We start from the raw sequence: 13918 nt of genomic DNA, 5'->3' as shown, positions 1-13918 counted from the left end.
TTTTTTTTGTAAGAACTTCATTTTTTAATGTACTGACTTTAAAAAAACAACAAAACAAGCATCATGTCATAGACCCAGTGGTTAACGGACTTGATTTCTAGCTTCTCCTCAGCCTAATATCAACAATGAGCTCTGACGCATTATTGATGTTCTCTTTCTCCTGCCTTTTTCGCAATCAAATGAAAACCAACAGCCCTGTTTCATTTCCAACCCAGATCGATTGATTGCATTCGGCTGGTAGACGAATCAGATTACAAAGGCCTAATTTGATTTTTGAGAGCAGGTACGAACTACTCGTGGACAGCTCAGCTGATTGGCTGAGACAGATGCCTGTCAAAATAAAACACAAAAAGACTAGAATCCCACATAGTCACACATTCTTTAAATCAAGGTAGTTGAAGAGGAAATGAGACAGATGTGTGTGTGTTTTCCCGACAGGACCCTGTTATTAGTGATGAGTACAGGAACTAACATTTTGTTTCCTCCCCTCAGTATTATTCAGGACATAATGTTTCCGTTCTGTTCTTTTCTTAATAGTCTTGGAGCTAAATTCAACTAGGAGCTTGATGGAGGTCCATGTCTAAAGAGCACCCACTGGAGGAAAGAAGATAGATGAAGCTCATTAAAGTTTATTGCCATTACACAAAATTACTTTGCTTTTGTCGCTTCACACCTGAATTACACACCATTACAGCTGGTATTATTAAAGGGTTATATTTTACAAATGTTAGGGGAATTTTCTTATGCATCATTTCTCAAACCTTCAGTTTGAATAAATGCACATAAAAAAAATAAATATTTGCACTCAGATTTTTCAAGTAAATTTCTTACATGGAGTTAAAGGGATAGCTCTCCCAAAAATGAAAATTACCCCATGATTTACTCACCCTAGGTTACTTGCCATCCTAGGTGTATATGATTTTCTTCTTTCAGACAAATATAATAAGAGTTATAGAGTTAAAAAATGTCCTGGCTGTTCCCAGCTTTATAATGGCAGTGAACAGCCCAAAAAAGTGCATCCGTCCATCATAAAATGCTCCACACAGCTCCAGGGGGTTAATAAAGGCCTTCTGAAGTGAATAGATGCATTTGTGTAAGAAAAATATCTATATTTTAAACTTTATAAACCATGATCTCCAGGTTCCACTCATACCTGCGTTTGTCAGTTAGCTAGAGATTACGGTTTATAAATATGGTATATAAATATTCCAGATATGGATATTTTTCTTACACAAACACAACTATTCACTTCAGAAGGCCTTGTTTTTTTTAAGTAAATAAAACTACTATTATTCAAGTATTTTACATACAATTAAGATGCTATTCCAGTATTTAATTATAGTATTTTAAAGGAGAAATCCACTTCCTACTCACCCTCTTTTCATCCAAGATGTTCATGTCTTTCTGTCTTCAGTCGTAAGGAAATTATGGTTTTTGAGGAAAACATTTCAGGATTTTTATTCATATAATGGACTTCAATTGTGCCCCCGATTTTGAACTTCCAAAATGTAGTTTAAATGCAGCTTCAAAAGGCTCTAAATGATCCCAGCCGAGAAAGAAGGGTCTTATCTAGGGAAACGATCTGTCAATTTTTTTGGAAAATAAAAATCGGTATACTTTTTAAACACAAAAGCTCGTGTAGCACAGGTTCTGGGATGCGTGTTCACATACTATTGAATCATGTCGAAAGGTCACGCCGAACGTAGGTGGAACTACAGACCCAGTGTTTACAAAGCGAACGTGCAACAACTAAAAAAATGCAAGTAAGTCAAACGCTGTTTACAAACAAAAAAGTATAACGATGTCGGACGTTTCTGAAGTTGTAGGAGAAAATAAGATTTTCGCAATACTTTACCGCTTTGAGCCGGAGTACACAGATGATGAACTTAGACGTGATTCGTAGTAGTGATGGGAAGTTTGGATCATTTTACAGACTCAGACGTTTGAGTCTCGTTCAGCAAACTGAATGAATCTTTTTTCGAGTCATTTCGTTCATTTTAGCAAAATATATTTAAAATGTTACGTGTTACTTCCCTAACACATCTACTGCTTACACAAACGTTGATCACACTACAAACAAGACAAAACTATAATCCTATAAGAAACTGAAAAGATTAATTTATTGTTTACCTGGGTCTTTAGTCTATGATTAGCTCACCTCACCTCTTATCTGACAAGTTTTTGGGTTTGAGTCGTTCGTTCATCACGTGACAGCCCCATAAGATGAGCGAACGACTCGAAAAACCTGAAGACTCAAAACAGGTGAACTAATTCCACTACAGAACCTAACTGCACATGCGCGATTGAACGAATCACTCCTCGAGATGACTCGTTCTTTCCAAGTCACATTAAAGATCCGTTCAAAATTAACGAATCGTTCAAGAACGCGCATCCCAGAGCCTGTGCTACACAAGCTTTTCTGCTTAAAAAGTATACAAATTTTTATTTTTTTAAAAAAATGGCCGATTGTTTTGCTAGATAAGACCCTTCTTCCTCAGCTGGGATCGTTTAGAGCCCTTTGAAGCTGCATTTAAACTACATTTTTGAAGTCCAAAATCGGGGCACCAATAAAGTCCATTATATGAAGAAAAATCCTGAAATGTTTTCCTCAAATACCATAATTTTTTTACAGCTGAAGACAGAAAGACATAAACATCTTGGATGACAAGGGGGTGAGTAAATTATTTGTAAACTGTTGTTCTGGAAGTGGACTTCTCCTTTAATAGTATTAATTCCTTTTTAAAATATTGGCAGTAAATATCACTAAGAAAAGTAACAGAAGCACCTGAATATAATAATTTTCACATATAATAAACTACTTTTAATTCAGAGAGAGCAGACAAAATAATAGACAAAATCATTGCTTTCAGAAGTGCATGCCAGCTGTTTGGGAACGCAGCCTTGTATGACCACATTTCAGATGCTGTGCAATGAGATCAGTCTTACAGTTATTCAAGTTATCCTGTCCCGTAACGCAGTCATGTGACTTTTTTGGTGCGTGTGAAGAAATTCATTTGCAAAATGCATTTCCATCTCCCATTATTTATTTATTTTTTTCAATTTTTGTTTCCATCACTTGTTTTTATGCGATACTTCAAAATGCATATAAAAACAGGGTGATGGAAACATAGATATAGTCAGTAAGCCAAACCTGTCATTTCCACTGCTCTCTTAACATGTTAATGTATACGTGTTGTTTTGCATGCTTCAGTAAGGCTAAATGTTAATTTCTCAAAAGACAGTGACATTTGACTAAGGCTTTGGGTCAAATGACCTTGCCTTGCACCACAGAAAGGGCATTACCTATTAATACTCATCTAACCTCACCAGTTTCCAGCCATTCATTAAGCAATCTCTCCTAAAGGCTTCCTTTCATTCTCTTTCATGTCTAAACAAACTGGATGGTTGACCTGAGGTCAACTAGAGCTGTTATCCCATACAGTGATTAGCCACAACATTAAAACCACTAACAGGTGAAGTGAAAAGCATTGATTGCATTGTAACAATGGCAGCTTTCAAGGGATGGGATATACAGTTGAAGTCAAAAGTTTACATACACCTGCAAAATGTTAATTATTTTACCAAAATAAGAGGGATCATATAAAATGCATATTATTTTTTTAATTTAGTGCTGACCTGAATAAGACATTTCACATAAAATACATTTACATATAGTCCACAAGAGAAAATACTACCTGAATTTATAAAAATGACCCAGTTCAAAAGTTTACATACACTTGATTCAGAATACTGTGTTGTTACCTGAATGATCCACAGCTGTGTTTTTTTGTTTAGTGAAAGTTGTTCATGAGTTTCTTGTTTGTCCTGAACAGTTAAACTGCCTGCTGTTTTTCAGAAAAATCCTTCAGGTCCCTCAAATTCTTTGGTTTTTCAGCATTTTTGTATATTTGAACCCTTTCCAAGGGTTTTCAGATCCATCTTTTCAAAACTGAGGCCAACTGAGGGACTCATATGCAACTATTACAAAAGGTTCAAACACTCACTGATGCTCCAGAACGAAACACGATGCATTAAGAGCCGGGGGTGAAAACTTTTGGAATTTGAAGATCAGGGTAAATTTAACTTATTTTGTCTTCTGGGAAACATGTAAGTATCTTCTGTAGCTTCTGAAGGGCAGTACTAAATAAAAAAAAAAGATATTTAGGTAAAATAAAAAAAATGTACACATTTTCATTCTTTTCAAAAGTTTTCACCCCCCGGCTCTTAATGCATCGTGTTTCGTTCTGGAGCATCAGTGAGCATTTGAACCTTCTGTAATAGTTTTATATGAGTCCCTGAGTTGTCCTCAGTGTGAAAAGATGGATCTCAAAATCATACAGTCATTGTTGGAAAGGTTTCAGATACATTAAAATGCTGAAAAACCAGAGATTTCATGTGTTGGAAGCGGGAAAAGTGGGCAAGCGAAAAGATCTAAATGACTTTGAGAAGAGCCAAATTGTAATGGCTATATGACTGGGTCCGAGCACCCCCAGAATGCTAAGTCATAGGGTCATCTTTATGATGCCAAGGAGCTCCAAATATAAATGTAAAGCCAGTTTAATATTAACTAAAAGAACCTTATTGTAAAGTGTTTAGGGCCCCCTACTGGTCTGGGGCTGCTGCAGTATGGCTCCTGTGGATCCTGGTGGGTGTTTTAAAAGGAAGTCTCATTTTAATCCTTAATGGTGCCTATGCTTGCTGTGAGTGAGGATGTCTGTGTCTTTGTGCTCTGATCTGTCTTTCTTGGTTGGTGGTGGAGTAATATTTAGGAATCTAGACTACTAAAAGAGATATTACAGATCTCAATCTGAAGTAGCAGGAGTGCCATTGCGATCACAATGCTGCTCTTGCATCACTACTTCTTTGAACAAGATGTTAAACAAGAGTTTCTCCTGAAGGATTTTCTCACCCTACAGTGAAATGTGCAAACTGATTTGTGTATTTGCTGTTAGTCTGATATTTCTGTAGGAATCACACTGAATAGAACGAAAATGTTGTAATGTAAAATTAAGTAAATGTGATGGCATTAAGTTGTTTTCTTCATCATCCACAACTTTGTTTATTGACCTTCTATATTGACTGTTTGTTGTTGTTGTTTTATCAATCATCTTGGTCCAAGGTTATCTCTGCGTCATTTCGTCCTCTTCTGACCTTCATTATTCCTCCTAGGGTGTGTTTAGTGTCTCTTTTCCTCCCATTTGTTCTGCCCATTCACATTCATCCCTGTACGGTGATGATTTTAGCATTCAAATCGTAGGTGCAGAGAAACATTTATCACGCTGAAATGTCCATAAAATTCCTCTGGCACATTTGATTGAAGCTAATGGAGTTCAGTCGCACACACAGTGGTCGTATAGAGGGTTACCTTTGGTCATAAACAATTTAATATAGACATTTCTCGTTAACCTAATGCCTTTTTCTCTGTTTCTGTTTTTTTAGGGTGTTGATGGAGAGCCTTTCGAATGACAGCCGGGACAGTGGTAATCACAGGCGGAATTCTAGCTACAGTAATCTTACTGTGCATTATCGCTGTACTGTGTTACTGTAGGCTGCAGGTGAGCTCTTTTGTTTCTGTGTTTTTCTCTGTTGGATATAATGCTGTGTTTTGGTACCTCTTGAGTACCTCTTTCCTTAGGAAGAGGTGACATGCTCTTGTTTTTCTGTTGTTGCTGTTAGATCTCATGTTTTCTGTAAAGAAAGTGACTGCTTGTCACAAACACTAACACGTCACGTCAGAATTGAAAAGTTGGGGCGCATCATGTTTTTCAGATGGTTTGTTAGATTTTACACATTTGATTTGACACTGAAACAACTGGTTTGCACTAAAATTGACAGCCATGGCGGATGACAAAGTTGCATGTTCAGACATATCTAATAGTGGAAAATAATGACCAAATTTATGACGAAATGAAATTCAGATGGATTTTTGTGCAAGAATTTTTACTCTTCGTGGTGTAGTTTAGTTACAAGTTGTATGAAATGCACCACTGTTCACAAGTTTGGGGTCAGTAAGATTTGTTTTTACAAATGAATTAATACTTTTTATTCAGCAAGGACACATTCAATTGGTCAGAAGTGACAGTATAGTATTTCAATTTCAAAGTAAGTAAATGCGATGGCATTAAACATTCAATTTCATTAATTATAAATACAAATATAGCTGCAAGCAGCAATTAACGAGCCAGGCACAACAGAGGTAAAATGAAGAGCTAGAAGCTGTCTTTAATTACTCAGTAAAGACCCTGCTCTTGGAGAGCTACCTTCTTGCAGACTTAAGTTCTAGACTGGTCAGAAAATATAAACTAAAATGTAAATTTTTTATATTTTTTGACCAGTAGATGCTGAAACTTCTTATGTGCCCTCAGGTCATGCTTGTTATAAAACATACCAGTTTTGGTCAGAATCCGCTAAAGCGTTGCAGAGATATCAAATTCATCAAATACGTTAACATGCTTTATGAGAACGATTTGGTATATCAAAAAGCTTTTGGTAACTTGTTGCCAGAATGCTGATCTGATGATGATCTAAGCCAGTGGTTCTCAAAACTTTATGTACCAAGTGCCACCTCAGAAAAAATTTGGCTCTCCATGTACCACAATGGTGACCAGCATTAAAATACAGTAGCGTAGAAGGCCTAACTATTCAGCTAAAGCTCTGCACAGTTCAAAAGTGAGGCAGTTTTATTCCTAATGAGAATATTTATTGTTGTCAGCCACTTTAACATTGTAAATGCACAGTTTGTACATTAACACTGCACAGTGCTTACAAACAGGTAAATAAAACACTTAAAATGTGAGTAAATAAATCAAAATGTGTTGTACCTAAAAGTTAAATAAAATAATATATAATTAAAAAAAAAAAAACTTTACTCAAATAAAGATCAAATTAAATTGTATTGCAATTTAAAATTAATTTATATTTAATTTAGTGATTCCTCTACGTACCACTAGTGGGAGCCTGAGTACCACTAGTGGTACTTGAGTAATTAATGACAAAATGTTCATTTTTGGATGAACTGTCCCTTTAATCCTACCCATACCTAAACTTAAGAACTACCTAACTAACTTATGAGTGTGTGTTTGTTGAGGTAAAAGTCGTATGTAATAGTTAGTGAATAGTACTGGACCCCAAACTAAAGCTTGACCAGTTATGTATATTTAAAATGCTAAGCTGATGCACTCTCTTTTACATCCCTCTAGTACTATTGCTGTAAGAAGGAGGAGTCGGAGTCAGAGGAGGAGGAGCCTGACTTCGCCGTCACGTCTCGTATGCCGCCGGTGCATTCCAACCACAACATCCTGGCAGCCACTGTCCCAACGGCAACCACCCCCAATGGGCCTGCCCTCTTCACGCCTCCGCCGACACGAAAGCTGACGCGCTCGCAGACATACTGTCCGTCCTGTACGCATTACGACCTGCCGTTTTACCTGCAGCAGCCAGACGGCCTGCGAAATGGCGGTGAACGCATTAGCTACCGCAGCGTGCATCAACAGGATTTGGGGCTGCCCACTGCACTCCCCGCCCCGCTTCCCACCCCACTGCCCACTCCACTGCCCACCCAGCTGCCAACACCACTACCAAACTACCACAAGCTAAACCTCAGCCGCTCAGTCACCATGAGGGAAATGTTCACACGAAGCTGCAGCATTAGCACTGACGTGTAGCCAGCCAGATTTATACAATGCTAATGGCTAACTGCGTCAACACAGGCAACAGACTCAGTACTCATTGAAAGACGTAAGTCAGCATTTCGTAAAACTCTAGCGCTTGTCTGCGTAAAAACAATATCAACAATGTCCTCTGGAAACTCACAGAGTGACAAGCTTTTAGGAAGACAGCCTAGTGTGTTCGTTCGTAAGTGGGAATTATAAAGGCAAAAATGGGGTGAGAGCAAACATTCGGAGACCCTCTCCCTCCCTCAGCGCATCTGCTTCACTCCTGAATCCATTGTTTTGTGTTTTTGGTAATTGGAAAGAGAATTCAGAAAATAAAGCTAAAATTTTTATGCTTTCCTTACATTTTTCTCAAAAGACACTCCAAAACACGGAAACGCTGACGTCTTGAATTTTTCAATATACGGTCTGAATGGAAACTTTTCTATTGTTCATGTAGCTCGAGACATTTTAGCTGAATAATAACTGATATAGCCACCAACTTTGTTTTAGCAAACTGACACATATAGTACAACTTATGAAAAGCCCTAAGTGGGCTGCAATAAAACTGTTGGGTCAAAGTGTGACAACAACATGATGTAAGCGTTTGATTATGAGGTAACATATGGGATGAGAGGCATTATTTTTTACTGAAAAGTTACTGAGTTACTGTGTGCGATTCTAAATATTAATAGATGTTTTCACAAACTTTTCTGTTTTGGATGTTTAAATAATTTGTTCTTCTTTATTCACATTTCTCCTATCTAAAAGGGTACAGGTTTTTGTTTCTCCTGCATTAACGTCATAAAGATTTCCACTGATTTTATTTTACAAACCTGGATGTGAGATGGATACAAGGGCCGTGGATTCTTGATTTCAAGGGCTACATTTGCTCTTTCTAAACGCTGCTTGTTGGACTATGAACAGAACATCTTCTGCCAGAAGGGTTTTTCTCTCTCTCTCTTTCTGTGCTGTTCATGCTTACAGAGGCATCGGTTTGCCTATTTCCTGCATTGTTAATGTGAAAACAAGTGGGGCGTTGAACCAACTTTCTTCTTTTTAATAATGACGGTGATTATAAAGAATATTTGTTCTGTTTCTAGCCTGTTTGACAGTGATATTCTTCTCTCTACCGTCCTGCAGGTGACTTTGACTTTTCTGTGATCACCATGTAGTTGTGTTGTGATTTCAGATTTCTCTCCTAGCTCTTCTTTCACTCATCAGGACCCATTTAAATCTCACACTCTCATGTCTCTCTCATGTGCGCACATACACGTTTCAGTGCCTGTTAATACCAACTGTATTATTATTATTATTATTAATTATTATTATTAATATTATTATTATTAATTTCTAAATTGTTTTTGCATCACTGCTTTATCACAGTATTTTTGTTTCAGCCATAGATAAATAATATTGTTTCATGTTCTAAAGTGATGCCGAAATGGTCCTGTAATTGATAATACAATTAAGAATACAGTGTGGATAATAAATTGGTTGAAAACTTTCTGGCATGTGTTGAAGTTGAATACAAAGTTAAATTTATAAAACCTACATCAACATTTTGGTTCGATTTCTGATTCCAAGATGTCTAGTCTACTTTTCATATAGCACCGTGTCAACTCAACTCAAAGCGTGTCAAGAGGTCCCAGCCTCAAATTTTTGCTTTTGCTAATATTTTTTCTGAAGAAAAATAGACATGTATAGTGATGAAAACCAAAATATTAAATGTCACAAATGAATATTTACTGAGTAATCCACTATTTTGTAGAGGGGGGTCAAAATGGCACTTTTCATCTGAGATTCAGAGCCAAATTACAAGGGGTTAAAAATGACTTAAGAAAGATCGTAGCATAATAATGTTATTTTTACGCTGAGATTGGTAGTTCTATTAGTAAAACCTGTTGACTCCAGCAATCTTTGTTGCATTATGTGCCAATGGTGACCATTCAAAATGGGCAAACAGCACTTTTCAAGTTTTACTCCAAAGTTTGTATGCCTGTAACTCAAAAGTTATTGAATATATTTTAAAGCCCTTTTAGATATTGGGTCTTAACAAATTTTCCTTTTGGCGTCTTTATTTTTAAGGCCCTACGTGATTCGGTTCCAGAGATATTGGAATTTCAATATGGCTCCAGGGGTAAATTGTTAAATTGTACATATTTTCAGTGGTCAAAAACCAAATGTGGGTCGAACTGAAAAAATATGAGCCTTTTTTTTTAAGAGGAATGTCTGAAGAACAAATAATGTTAAAACTAATGTCAAGACAACTGCATTAACCATACCTGTCTGTATGACATAAATAATCCTTTTTCTGAAGTCTGCATGCCTGTAACTCAAGAAGTATTAAAGATATCGCTATATGATTTAAGATTCTTTTGGAATCTTAATTTTCTGGATCATTCAGTCCCAGAGATATGGAGATCTTAATGAGGCTGTTGAATATTACACATTTTCAGTGGTTGAAAACCAAATGTTGGTCATAACATTATGATGCTGCCATCTTTCTAAAGGCGTTTTTACCCCCCTGTACTTTGCCTCTGAATCTCAGGTGAAAATTGCCATTTTGACCCCCCTCTACAAAATAGTGGATTGCTTTGTAAATATTTATCCATGACATTTAATAATTTGGCTTTCATCACTATACATGTCTATCTTTATTAAAAAAAAAAAAATTTTTGCAAAATCAAAAATTTGACCTAGGGAAGTTTTTGAAATTTGGTTGATATGAAACCGAATGACATATTATCAACGTTAGCAGGTTCAGTATTTTAAAGTAATGATACTTTCAAAACATTGAGCACTGTATGAATAGAATCAGATTAACAATGTGAATTTAAATGTCAGCATTTTCCATATTTGGTTGGGAGCCTGACCTTTCCTCAACTCTGGCCTCAAATGTTTTTCTTTGACATATTTTATATATCATGTGATAAGTCACATTTCACATGGCTGAGCAAATGTAATTCTGTGTCTTTTATGAAACATATGCCATCAGCATCACACACTAAGAACTTCAGGTAAGCAACAGAAACATTAATTAACATGAATTAATACAAACTTTATACTACTCTGAGTTGATCTTTAGCAAACTTGATTTTTATTGCTGACACTTCATAACAAGTTTCAGTTTGTTAACATTAGTTAATTAGTTACCATCCAAGATGTAAATGAGTTTGTTTCTTCATCAGGTTTGGAGAAATAGCATTACATCACTTGCTCACCAATGGATCCTCTGCAGTGAACAGGTGCCGTCAGAATGAGAGTCCAAACAGCTGATAAAAACATCACAATTAACATCTTGTGAAGAGAAAAAGATGTGTGTTTGTAAGAAGCATATGACAATTAAAAACAATCAACTACCCCTGTGTCATACACTTATGGAAGCTGTTAGCTGTTTGTTAGCACATAGCATGGGGGAAACAAACTACATATAAACATTTATTTCTTACTATTTTATTGCTTAATATGTATGCAACAGTTATTTAGATGATGCATGTTTGCTTTCATTTTGCGGCGTAGCAGTTTGCGTTGTAGAAACTGTGGTTGTGCATGTTTTGGATGAGCACTCTGTCAGATTGGATTGGAAGTATCTGATAACATCAATCCACTGTCTTGTGGGTTGACTGTGCTTCAGAGTTGGCTGGAGCACTCACAGATTTTCACATGCCAGAGCCACTGCAGCAGTATCTGTCTTGTAGGACGTAGTTTAGACAGATGTGTGTGTTTCTAAATCATGTCTAATCAAGTAAATTTGACACTCCAATCCTGTTGAAGAGACAATTCAGCGATAATGGAGTGATACGGAGGAGCTAAACTTTGCTGTGTCATAGTGCAGAGTCTGAATACTACCACTAAAATGAATATAATACAATGAATATAATCACTGTTGGCTTGAAAAAGCATAGCTTCAAGGTTTGAAGCAGTTGTAAAAGCTTGAAGTTTAGACACGTTAACTGCATGTTGCTAGCATGATTTAGCACATGACTAACATGATTTAACATGTTGTTAGCATGTTTTTAACATAATTAGCATGTTGTTGGCATGTTTCTACCATGACATATATAATATTTATACATTTACAAATTATATTATATTAATAGCTAACTAGATGAGTAATGTTTGTGAAACTGGCTTGAGAAAGCCCAGTCTTAAAGTTTGAAGTAGTTGTAAAAGCTTGAAGATTAGGTAGATAGATGTTAAAAGCATATTGCTAGCATGATTTAGCACATTGCTAACGTAACTTAACATGTGGCTAGCATGTTTTAACATGAATAGCATGTTGCCAGCATGTTCTTAACACAACTAGCATGTTGCTAGCATGTTTCTAGCATGATTAACATGTTACCAAGCTAGCATGTTTATAGCATTATTAACAGGTTGCTGGCATGATTAGCATGTTGTTAGCATTTTTCGAGCATGATTAGCACGTTTGCATGTTTTAATATGATTAGCATGTTAACATTTTTTAGCATGTTTCTAACATGATTAACATGTTATCATCTTACTGGCATGTTTTTGACATTATTAGCATGTTACTAGCATTATTTGCATGTTTTTAACATGTTTCTAGCATAATTATCATGTTGTTAGCATATTGCTAGCATGTTTTTAACATGTATAGCATGTTGCCATCATGTTCTTAACACAACTAGCATGTTGCTAGCATGATTAAGCACATTGCTAACATGATTTAACATGTGGCTAGCATGATTTTAACATAAATAGCATGCTGTCAACATGTTTGTGACACAATTACCACATTGATAGCATGATTAACATGTTGTTAACATGTTGCTAGCAAGTTTCTTGCATGATCAGCATTTTGATAACATGATTAGCATGTCGCTAGCATGTTTATAGCATTATTAGCATGTTGCTGGCATGATCAGCATAACATTTTAACATGTTTTAGCATGTTTCTAACATAATTAGCACACTGCTAGTATGATTAGCATGTTGCTAGCATGTTTTTACCATGATTAACATGTTTCCTGGTGAAAAAAACAACATATGCTGGTAGGTATGTTTTGGTGCTGGTTTATGCTGGTCCTTTGCTGGTTTAAGATGGTCCTTTGCTGGTTTATGCTGGTCATGTTGCTGGTCAAGGACCAGCATAAACCAGCTAAGGACCAGCTTAAACCAGCACCAAAACCTACCTAACCAGCATCCCAGCATCAAAACATACCTACCAGCATATGCTGTTTTTTTTCACCAGGGTTATCATTTTGTTAGCATGTTTTTAACATGATTAACATGTTTCTAACATAATTAGCACATTGCTAGCATGTTGCTAGCATGTTTTTACCATGATTAACATGTTATCATTTTGTTAGCATGAATTAACATTTTTAGCATGATTATATTTTTCTAGCATGATTAACATGTTTTTAACATGAAAATATTTGCATTTTGTTAGCATGTTTTTTATCATGATTAGCATATTGTTAGCATGTCTATAGCATGATTGGTATGTTGTTAACATGCTTCTTGCATGATTAGCATGTTGCTAGCATCTAGAATTATTAGCACGTTGCTAGCATGATTAACACGTTCTTAGCATATTTTTAACATAATTTGCATGTTGCTCTCATGTTTTTAACATGTTAGCATGATTAGCATGTTGTCCTAGGATAGCCACTGAGCTTTGCTAGTGATAGGCAAATTAAACACTATATTAGCTGTACTGTACAAAAGTTTTGACTCCCTTAATGAAAGCCTATGGGACATTTCATAGTTTTGGTCATCTGTTTAACGAAAATCTTATGTCCAATTAATTAGAAATGTCTAAAGGTTTTATCTGTTTGTAGATACATTGCGAACTTTTCTCAGAAGAAAAAGAAGAAGAAGTTTAAATAGTAGATCAGTAATTTGGCTATTTCAAGCCAATTTAATTAATAATAATTTAGTTAATAATAATAATCACACAGTTTGGAAAAAATGAAGGGGTGTAAATACTTAATAAAGACACCGTATTACAATTAATAACACATACATTCGTTATTTTATAACAGTGGGTATGTTTCGATTATTTAAAACTCAAATATGATTTTTTAGTAAAATGAAGGAGTTTTCTCCTGTGCTGAATTATTTAAGGCTGCAACGTTTCCCAGCATGCAGCTGTTCTGGCCGGACCACTAGAGGAGTATTGATGTTTTATGACATGCCTTGAGTTATCTCTCCCCGAGATGAACCTCATTCTCTCTGTCAATGATCTCTCGGCCTCTCTCCATTCCCTCAGCTCCTCACAGAGCCGACATGTACCG

General features: G+C 36.1%; 1 protein-coding gene across 2 annotated transcripts in view; it reads left to right on the top strand.

Annotated features, from left to right (window-relative positions):
- The window catches only part of fam163ba (family with sequence similarity 163 member B, genome duplicate a), a 32367-nt gene extending 23207 nt beyond the window's left edge, over positions 1–9160 (top strand). For both annotated transcript variants that reach the window (XM_051120904.1, XM_051120903.1), the window contains exons 2-3: positions 5440–5555; positions 7200–9160. In XM_051120904.1, coding sequence (XP_050976861.1) covers positions 5463–5555; positions 7200–7664 — 558 coding nt within the window. In that variant the 5' untranslated portion in view covers positions 5440–5462 and the 3' untranslated portion in view covers positions 7665–9160. The remainder of the gene's footprint in view (positions 1–5439; positions 5556–7199) is intronic.
- Positions 9161–13918: the final 4758 nt, after the last annotated feature.

The sequence above is a fragment of the Labeo rohita genome, chromosome 10, assembly GCF_022985175.1.
Source record: "Labeo rohita strain BAU-BD-2019 chromosome 10, IGBB_LRoh.1.0, whole genome shotgun sequence".
Taxonomy (NCBI): domain Eukaryota; kingdom Metazoa; phylum Chordata; class Actinopteri; order Cypriniformes; family Cyprinidae; genus Labeo; species Labeo rohita.
The sequence above is the reverse complement of the archived record's forward strand: the minus strand, read 5'-3'. Positions and strand labels throughout refer to the sequence as shown.